General features: G+C 40.8%; 1 protein-coding gene across 1 annotated transcript in view; it reads left to right on the top strand.

The window, feature by feature from the left end:
* The first annotated feature begins 611 nt into the window (after positions 1-611).
* MTCL1 (microtubule crosslinking factor 1) overlaps positions 612-10,611 on the top strand; it is an 88,624-nt gene continuing 78,624 nt past the window's right edge. Inside the window, exons 1-2 of the mRNA XM_062488203.1 lie at positions 612-824; positions 2,329-2,487. Coding sequence (XP_062344187.1) covers positions 627-824; positions 2,329-2,487 — 357 coding nt within the window. The 5' untranslated portion in view covers positions 612-626. The remainder of the gene's footprint in view (positions 825-2,328; positions 2,488-10,611) is intronic.

Here is a 10,611-nt window from a genome sequence, read left to right as displayed (position 1 = left end):
ACAAGCAGGTTATTCCCATGGGTGATTGTGCTATTGAGATGTGTGTGCACACGACAAAACCCCACTTTCTCCTTCACACCACCCACATGTTCAGTGCACTGTGTTAGCTCAGATGGGACAGCATTTCCATATGGAGCAGTTCAGTATTTTGTTTAAAGCACTCTTTTTTTTCCTAAAGATTTCATTTTTAGGAGGTGTTGGCTATTAAAAAGTCACGCTGCACAGAGATGTTGAGGTACTTGCTTAAGTAGGTTTACTGTGCTCCAAGTAAAGAATCAGTTCAAATAGTGGTAAAGTATTATGCAGTTTTAATTTGACTTTGGGATGGTCAAACCAAGGTTGCCAATTTCAGGAGACATGAGCATCTGGTTTGTTTTTAATTATAAAGGCAGTTGAAAGAAATATGACAAGTATTCATTAATTTAGTTCAGCATAATTACTCAGTGTTGGATTAAAACTTTTGCTCCTGTGACTTCTGGAGCTGCATGCTGCAATCTGTATCATTTCATTAATGTGGTATCCTAGCAAGCATATTTCCTATTTTGCTCCCATGAGTGAGATTTAGAGGTATGATGGAGCACTGTTTTGACTTCTCACAGGATGAGCTGGATGAACTTCGGGCTGAAATGGAAGAAATGCGTGACAGCTATTTAGAGGAAGATGTTTACCAGCTGCAGGAGCTCCGGCGAGAGCTGGACCGGGCAAACAAGAACTGCCGCATTCTGCAATATCGTCTCAGGAAAGCAGAACAGAAAAGCTTGAAAGTTGCACAAACAGGCCATGTGGATGGAGAGCTCATTAGGAGCCTGGAACAAGATTTAAAGGTGGGTTGAGAGATTCATATTCACAGCAAAAGAGAGCAGACTGTGAGGTGGCTCTCTGCAGTGGAAGTGAGGGTGACACATGGAACAAGCAGTAGCTCTCCAAATGTCAGGACCAATTTCCTTCTGCTGTGGTGGAAAACAAATACTCAGCTCATCGCCTTAAAAAGATGTGTCAGCGAGTAAAAAAACATGTGTTCAGATTCAAAATGAAAGAAATACAGTCAAGTTACATTTCTGTATTTGAAAGATGTAAAAGGTCTTGCTTTACTGGTTTTACTGGAAACCTTAGTTTTGCAATACTGTATAAACCAAACCTGATGTACTTTTTCCAGTTCATGCTGTTTCCTTCCTTTTCACTTCTTGCTTACACCAAGTAACTGGAAAAAAATGGTCTTAAGTTTCATTTCTTAGTGTCTAGTGAGCTGCTTGTAACAGGAACAGACTGTTATAGTATTTTTGCAGGGCAGACAGAGAATCAAAATGCTCTTTTCCTACAAATACAAATACCTGTAAAAATTATATTCATACTGAAACAGTTTTTGTATCTTTCAGAAATGCTTCCATCAAGACTAAGTAAAGCTTTGTATAGACATGATGTTTACCTAGATATACTCATCTTTCTTGATATTTCTATCTTGTAGCTATTTTTAAAGTATCTTCTGAAGAGAGGGACTACTTGCGACTAGAATTATTAAGAATATTGCACTTAAAAATGCAAAACATAAAAACCTTCTGAAAACAGAATGATTTGTGGTCAGCAGTGGAAATGAGAGTAACATATCAAGTCATCAAACCTTTTAAAATGTCAGATCCAACTTTTTCTTTTATGATGGAAACTGAATTATAACCTTATAACAATAGCAATGATACATTACTCAGTAATAATCTTGTACCTAGATTTCAATGAAAGAGATATTGAGTGTTTTTATTACTGACTTCTTGCAATTCCATAATTCCTTGTCTTGTATGATGTATCACCTTTACAAATGTTTTTGGAGTAAATGTCTATTCTTGTGAGGCTGGATTCAGAAAACCCAAGCTAGCATATATTTCTGTGCTTTCAGATCACTCTTGCCTAGTTTTGATTGTTGCTAGAGCAGCAAGTTTGTGTGGCTGTGACTGCTGCACACACGTTGCTTTGATCAATGGCCTGTCAGCTTTATAGCACAATTCCTTGTCTTTGGCTTTGTCTGTGGGATGTGCTGGGACTTTGATGGACAGCTTTGGTGTCTGCTTGTTTCCTCCTGCTGTTCATGACATTGCCTTAGCATAATGTGTAGTGGGAGCTGGAGATGGGTAATGTATTTTCATTCTGGATTTCTTTATTAGAAATGAATATTCATTTTGGGGCTTGGAAGGCTTGGAGTGTTCCATCAACAATGTCATAATTGAATTAAAAATCTCTTGGCTGTCTAAGACTGTAATATGCTTTTTACTGGAGGAGACATACTGTAGCTGTTGCTCCTCATGGATGGTCTTCACGCATTTGTGCTCTTTTGACCAGGTAGCCAAAGATGTTTCTGTCAGACTGCACCATGAGCTGGAGAGTGTGGAGGAGAAACGAGTTAAAGCAGAAGATGAAAATGAAGTCCTTCGTCAGCAAATCATTGAGGTGGAAGTATCCAAGCAGACTCTGCAAAATGAGCTGGACAAGTTAAAAGAGGTAAGCAATTGTCAGAAAAGCCATGCAGAGAAGTATTGCTGCGTTAGAATGGAATTTGGCATACAGGTGTCTTAGACTAATTCTTACATGAAATGCTTGCTGCTACTGCTCATACAATTGTCCAAAAGGTCTCCTTTGTTATGTGTCCCAGATACATCATCAGTAATTTAGAATCAATAGAGATGTAGATGAGTGATGCTCTACTTTTTGTCTGGGGCTTCTCACAGGGCTACTGTCCCATTTTAAACTGTCTCTTTTAAAACTCTCTTCCTGCTGGAGCAAAACTCTTTCTGATTTGACTCCAGCTAGCTCTGGCTGTTCTTTACACAGACTGGGACTTCCACCTACTTGAAAGTCAAATGAAGTGTGCATGACTTGTCTCTGAGAGCAGGGTTCAGATAGGCAAGCCGCTGTTTCAGCTGGTACTTCTCAGTGGTGGTGGTGGAGCCATCAGCATGAGCTGGGCAGCAGGAATGTGGTCTGTAATGTATAAATAACATTACACTTCAGGCACAGAAGCACCATCTCTTGAGAAAAGGGTTCATTTTCATGACTGTGCTGACACACAGTCATACTGGGTGAAGTGATGATCCTTGGAAACAAGTGAGCTGCGGAGCGAGGGACTGTAAAGGAAAGCCAAATACTAAGCACAACTCTTTGCTGGAGCTTACATCCCAATCTGTAGCAGTATTTCTGTTCTCTTAACAGTACAGCAGATTGGCAGCTCTCAGCCCCTGCTCTGTTTTAAACCAGATTGAGCTAGAGCATTTAAACGTAATGAGGTAAGGCATTTATCCTCTGAGCCCTGGTCAGATTTAGAGAGCTGGTGCAATTATGTGTTATTTTAATCTTTCCAACATTACTTGTGAGTCAACTGGCACAAAGCCTGGCTCAGTTTTATAAGGACAGCTCCTATTTCATTTCTCTGTGCATTTGAGTTATAAGTAGTCCAATGCAGGAATTTCGGAGTGTTTGTACCTAACGGAAGAGATCATCAGCTGAGTGTTGCTTAGATTACTTGTGAACCTGACACAAAAGATAAAGTCTGCATGATGGTTTAGCTATTCTTTCCCTTTCTCAATGTTATTTTTGAATGCTGCACTAAGTGAACATGATAGCCATGTTACAGGGTCTGCAGTCTCTGCTCTGTACAAAAATGCCATCTCATCCACAGTACCAAATTTATTCCTTGTTGTTGATTAGCATGCAGGTCCACTGGGTACTGCTTGATGGTTTTGAGGTTCAAGCAGAAACTGAATTGTGGGTGAGAAGTGAGGGAAAAAATGGTCCAAAAAATCATTGCTGAAGACTCAAGCTAACTCTAACCAGGTTGAATATACCTTGCTGCTTAGGTTGCTGCTGCCTAGCTGTGCTGGGAAGCGCTGCTAAGTCAGCTATGTCTCTGCTGGATTGCAAGATGAGGTGAATGCACACTTACTTTGTAAGCTTTCCCTGCCCCATAAGAAGCAAAAGCTGGAGGGGAGCTAGGGAAAGGGAGAGATGGCAGGTAGAATGATGGGATGTATTCATGCTCATCTGGAGATAAAGCAGGCATAAGAGGGATCATGAGGTGTAGTAATAGTAATAGTCTGGTTTCACATGCCATGAGTTGTGGTTTCTCTGGCAGTCACAATTTCACAAGGTCACAGGAGGTGAGAAGATGAGGTTGGAGTCCTTGGCAGGTCACACAAGGACAGATGAGCCAAAAGCTGGAGAAGCACAGCTATGCTGTGTCAGATAAGTGTGTGTTCGCAATGTTGTTGACATTGCTAAAAAAAAATAAATATTCTTCACTCAAGATATTTTCAAATAACTACCAGAAGTGGTGCCTCCTTAGGAACATTCAATGTGTGCAAGGAATGTATTATAGATGTGCTAGTGGGAAAGCTAGTGCTTTATATATCAGGACAAAAGTGACTCCAAAGCCATGCAGCATCTTCCCAATCCACGCGGACTCTGCATCTTGTCTATTTAAGGGCTGACAGTTGGAAAGAGCGTTTTCCTATCCGGTCCTGGAGCATTGCCTGAGACCCAGTTAGACAGTGTTCACTCTCTGATATAGCTTACTGCAACCATATGCTCATTCTCTGTAATAGCCTTGACTATTCTTTATCATCAGATCAACAAAAAGGTTTTCTCACATCTGTGTTCATATTTATTGCTTAATTCAGTCCTAGCTTCTGCTTTGACATGCCCTACAGTTCCCTCAGGTCCCGTTCATCATTGCAGTAGATGGCATATATGTTGATTATCTTTAACGTATTCTGCATGCTGAAATACCTTTAGGAATTGTACACAACTCTGAAAGAACTTTTTCTTTAAAGCCACCTTCGGTATTTATCATAATCTTTTGAAGAATTTCTAGCATTATGTTTAGCACTGTTTTATACTTTTTTACACCAATACCTGTTTTGATCTTCTTTGATATTTTCAACAGGACTTCTTAGGTATATAGACTTGTTCTATTAAAATAACATTTTTATTTCCTTAAGAAAGAAGCCTTGCAGTTTTAACTGAGGAATATTTTTTTGCCTCCTACTGACCATGAAATTTCAGGTTGTTTTATTAAATACATATGAAAGAGACTCCTCTCTTGTCACTAAATAATATTTCTCAGTGTGTTTTACTGTGAAAATAATCCTCTCCTCTCCTCTCCTCTCCTCTCCTCTCCTCTCCTCTCCTCTCCTCTCCTCTCCTCTCCTCTCCTCTCCTCTCCTCTCCTCTCCTCTCCTCTCCTCTCCTCTCCTCTCCTCTCCTCTCCTCTCCTCTCCTCTCCTCTCCTCTCCTCTCCTCTCCTCTCCTCTCCTCTCCTCTCCTCTCCTCTCCTCTCCTCTCCTCTCCTCTCCTCTCCTCCTGTGAATTGCTGCTAATGCACTTCCTTCCCCTGTCCCAGGTGCTTCTGGGTTCCCATTCCATGACACACTTTCAGAAGCTTTTGCATAATCTATCAAAACAGCATCTAGGCCCTTGTTCTGTTCTGGTATCTGCCAAATGCTCCCCATCAACAAAATGTTCTGATTTTCACTGACTGTTTCATTAAGGAGCTCTCAGGTGACTGGTGAGTCACTTGCAGGTTTTTAGGGTAATGCCACCTCCTTCTTTCCCTTTTCTTTTGTCTTTTTCTTTTTTGTCATAAATATGCTCGATGCCTCCAGCTTTTTGCTGCATTTCCTGTGTTTTGGACTAAGATATGAGTTGATAAGGATGTTTAGCAAATGCCTGTGGAGTTTTGTCCAATTCTGATGTCTTCCAGTTAGACAAAATTCTTCTCTGAATGTCTTCATCAGTATCTTGGCATTCACTTTGCTTACTCATGCCACGGTACTTTCTTTTTTTCTTTCAGTTCTCTTAGCCAAAAGATAATATAGTTCTTTCCTTTCCTGTAACAATTCCTATTTTTTTTTTCAGATTTTACTCGTTCATCACTGTTAATCATCTGCTACTCTTTCCTGAAACACTTTCACTGATTCTTTTGAAAATACTTCTTTCACTGGCTAATTACGTTTTCTCACTGAATGTTTTTTAACTTTTCTGACTGTAGCAAGTTTTTATTTTGTGTCTCAGTCTTCTCTATGTGCTGAAGCACTGTGGTTCATTGATTTTTTTTCTGTTATTACATTCACCTACTTTTTCAGTTTTCATTTTTCAAATCTTCCCTTTCTGTCTTACTGTGAATATTTCAACTGGTTTTGGGTCACCCTCTGATACCTTTTTCTGTGGCATTCTCCATCAGATCTGCAGAGTTTTCCTACTGCTGTGAACACTTCTTTGTAGCATATCCTGGGATGTTTCTGAGAACAGTCCCTTCTAGGAATTTACTAGGATTTTCTGTGACTTAACAAATCTGCTTCCTCCTTAGAGCTTTGGAAACAAAGGCAGTGTGCCCTCACAAATTTGATAACACATATCCCTGCCAGGGCTTGCTTGCTTTTTCCTCGTGTCGTCTGGATTATTAACATTGCCATTTGAGTCAGTAGGCTGCCAGGAGAGAAAAAATATTACTCCATCACTAACAAATTACCTCAGCAACATCCCTGCAACTGTCATTTCCTCTTTTCTAATATCCTAATGCACCTCATGAGAAATATTGATGTGCATTAAGAGTTTTTCTCAATCAACCAGAAAACATTCAGAACACCTTTTTTTTCCAGAGTTTCCTTTCCTTTGCACTAATTTTTGCAAAGACCTTACCAATTCTCTTCTGAGCATCTACAAATCAGAGCTTTCCTCAAGGGCTTGATAACAGCAAGTGGATTTTCTTTGAGAACTCAACATCTCCACTCAACACCTAACTCACTCCAAACATCATTTCCCTGGAGCCACGAGGGCATATTTAAGGAGCTTCTTCCTTATATTTTCTCAGGGAAGATGCTTCACAAAAGGATGATCTATTCTTAGTCTAAGTGTAAACGACTAGGAAATCATGCTTGGTAAGTGTTGGGGGTCTATATAAAACCCATTAATTCCACTGCAAACAATACCTTTCAGAGTAATCCTGTCTCTGAAAACTCCATACCTGGGGAAGAACAGGTCCAGCTCCTGTTCCCCATGAGGAGAATGGGTTGGCTGGTTGTTGGCAGCTGCTAAACATGTATTTTCCCATGTCCTTTGCCTGGGTTTGGCTTAGTAAGCCAGGGTAGAGAATGAGGCAGAGCTGTGGGAGCACTGACACGGCTGGGGAAGGGCAGCCCCGTCAGACCAGACAAAGAGAGGGGAGGAATAAGGTCAGGGGTAGCAGCTGCTGAAAGATTTGATGTGAGTACTATGAAATGGGTTAGCAAGAAAGGAATGACAATTGTGTAACTGGGAAGAAAGGGGCATTTATTGGTTGTGTGTTGGCTACACTGAGCAGGTGACAGTCTTTCTTCTGGCCACTGAAAGCAGGAGGACCAGAGATGTTGCTTTATGTCTTTCAAGGACCTCTGCTATAGCAGCAGCCTTCTATGTGACACTGAAGTTTTCTTGGTCAGCTCCTCACTTCACTTGAAATGCTTCAAGCCCTTCAGGTTGTTGGGACCATTAGAGACCCAAGTGCTGCTCTCTGGGCATCTTCACTCAGGAAAGCACTTCCAGCTGATGGAGGGCTATGGCTGCAGCCAGCACTCACTGGTGTTTTTACAAATAAGGGTAGAGGCAGAAGGCAAGAAGTCATCTTTCCGTTAATTTCTGCTTAAGAGAAGTACAAGTCCTCTGGCCCCTAGTAATGTCTCCAACATGTCTCTTCAGGACACAGACTGAAATGAGAACCAGTATCTACTGTAAATGGGCTTTCCCAGGCTACCCGTGGGCTTTGGGAGGCACTAACTTCTATAAATGCTCTTTCATCCAAGAGCTTTACTTGCTTTGGATGGTGTAATGCCCAAGCTTATTCTCTGCTCCTCGCCTGCAGCACCTGATTTTTGAGGCACTGTTCAAGAACTGCTGCTTTTAACAGTCAAAGAAAATTTTCTGTTAAAATATTTGTTTGACAGAGTGAAAAGCTACATTCAGAAGCTGATAAAATGATAGAAATATACAAGATAAGTTGAAAGTCTTTCAGGCATATTATTTTGGGACAAGTTTTGCTCCAAAGTGCAAGTGCAGTACTCTGTTTATGATCAACAGAGGTGGAGAGCGTTTTGCTCACAGAAGAATTCAGCTCTACAAGCATAATATAGCAAAATGAAATCTGGAGGCCACTGTGTGTGAAATCTGGAGCTGAGTGTGACAGTGATTTTCATTGCCATGAACCTTGTAAGTTGGGCAGAACACATGCTGCATGCGTGTAAGGTATGATTATTGCAATCTGAAATCACATTTCCCTCTTTTTGCTCTGATATAAATACATAGATCTGGTGCAAAGTGGTACACAAGTGGTAAAGAAATTATATTTGGTGAAAACATGCTTGTTTTCATAAAACATTGTCCTATGTTTTTGTTAGCTAGGAATTTAGACATATTTTTTAAAGTAGTATATAAGGTTTTTCAGACATTTTTTGAATGAAATTTACTCACAGAAGTGGGGATATACTGCAAAAATTCTTTGATTTTTTGTAACTGCATTACTATTTTTTAGCTATCAGTGGTTTTACCTAAAGGGAAATTTATGAGAAACAGAACAGGATTCAAGTAACACTAAAAGGACTAAGCAAGAGCACTGTGTTGACTCAATAAGCCTGTTTAGAATTTAGTGCTTGTGCCAGCTTTAAGTAATGAAGTCCTATGCAATAATCATAACTAAACCCATTAACTGAATGAAAGTTTTACCACAGCACCATTTCGTCTCCAGTATCTTTTTTTCACTGTGATAAATAATAAATTGGTACCTACCAAGAGTGAATGATTTATACTTGTTATGGCATTTCAGGAACTTACAGAGTGAAATAGTCTGCTCCTTCTTGGTAGGAGGCAATGAACGGGAATGGATCTCTCTGGACACAAAAAACATAGTAGTTAGGAAGCAAACTCAGTAACATGATTTTGGGTTTTTTTAAGTGATTATGTTATACATCTTCTAGTGCACTGTCCACATTTCATTTTAGAAATTTTAAAATATCTTTAAACCAAAGGACCCCTCAGATTTTCAAAATATTTTGTGCCAGTTTCTTATGTTATACATGCTCCTCCCTGAGAGTATCTGAATTAAGAAATTAAGATTTATGATTTACCAAATAAGTTGCCGTCAAGCTCCAGTTAGTCTTTATTTTCTAGGTATTTGCTATTTGTCCAGATTAGCCAGCAATCATCTGACACTACTTCCAAATCCTATTATAACTTCTGTAGTGAGTAATTTTGAGATAAAGTAACTGTGATTCTGCTGATCAGATCCAGAGATCTGTCTCATGCAAAATTCCTGCTCTTCTGTTACTCAGCCTGAGTTTCTCATCCCAGGCATGGGCTTCTACAGGTTCACCCCCTTCATTACTCCCAGATACTTTGAAGGACCACAACTGGCCTCTGCATATGGAGAAATTATGTTTAAGTGATGGCATTTACAGCAGGAAAAATGGCCTACCATAGGCACATGACTGTCTGGGTACCAGTTAGTTATAAGGAATCCTTCTTTCTATGATAAATAAATTTCTCTGTGCTCCATTGATCATGCATTTTTCTTAGTACATAGCAGAAGTCTCTTGGTAACTTTTTCAATAGCAGAGACTGGCATGGAGAAGTTCAAATAGTGTATCAATCTCCCCATCCTCCACCCAGTTACCAAAAATAATCCTGCTGTCTTGTCACATGGGCTACAGCAGTGACAGTGCAAACAAACTGTAGTCTCTGTGACACTTCAGTTTGAAAAATACCTTCTTTCCTATTAATTCTTTCCCTTAGTATATCCTAGTATAACTAAAGGTTTTCTTCAGCAAACCCTTACAAAATATTGGTAGCAATTCCTTCAAGTGCTGTTGGGGGGGGGGGGGGGGGGGGCGGGTGGAAATAAGTGCATGCTCTCCATATTCTAAATCGTATTTCAACTAGGGCATAAGTCCTAGGTGAAGACAGTACCCTTTGTTTTCCTTGCCAAAGTGTGGACAAGGCTTTGTTTCAGGAGCAGTAAACTGTCACAGCATGCTGCTGTTTCTGAGAACAGAAGCTGTGATTAAAAGCTGGAATATCCACAGCTGAAGTTGATTAGGTATATCCCTCCTTGTTCCACTCTCTGGTGAAACTAATTCAGATCAGCAACCATCTGGCAACTGTTCCTGTGGAAAGCGTCATGCAGGGTTTGGGGTGGAGGTGGATACCAGGGCATTGTAGTTTCAGAAATATCTCATGCTGTGCCCTCCCTGCTTTCCTCCCAGAGCTCAGAGGAGCCAGCACAGATCCCAGGTGAATGTAGCCTTGTGCATATCAGGAAGTTCCAGCTGAGGGAGAAGGGATGTGCAAACCTGTAAAAAGGCTCCCTTCACTTGGTGCTCAGTGCAGAGCTGGCATCAGTGGCCAGCTCAGTGCCACCACTCCTGGGAGGCACAACTTCCCTGCCACCCTTCGGCTGGCTCCCGGTGAGCGTGCGCCAACTGTTTTCATCTCACATCACCGCTAACTTCATCTCAGCAGCTGGAGCTCTGGGTAGCAGGATGGAAAAGAGGAAGAGGCAGTCTGTCAGGGTGACAAGAGGAGCTTTGTGAGATGCACAGATTTGAA

The sequence above is a fragment of the Cinclus cinclus genome, chromosome 1 (genome assembly GCF_963662255.1).
Source record: "Cinclus cinclus chromosome 1, bCinCin1.1, whole genome shotgun sequence".
In the NCBI taxonomy this organism is placed as follows: domain Eukaryota; kingdom Metazoa; phylum Chordata; class Aves; order Passeriformes; family Cinclidae; genus Cinclus; species Cinclus cinclus.
The sequence above is the reverse complement of the archived record's forward strand: the minus strand, read 5'-3'. Positions and strand labels throughout refer to the sequence as shown.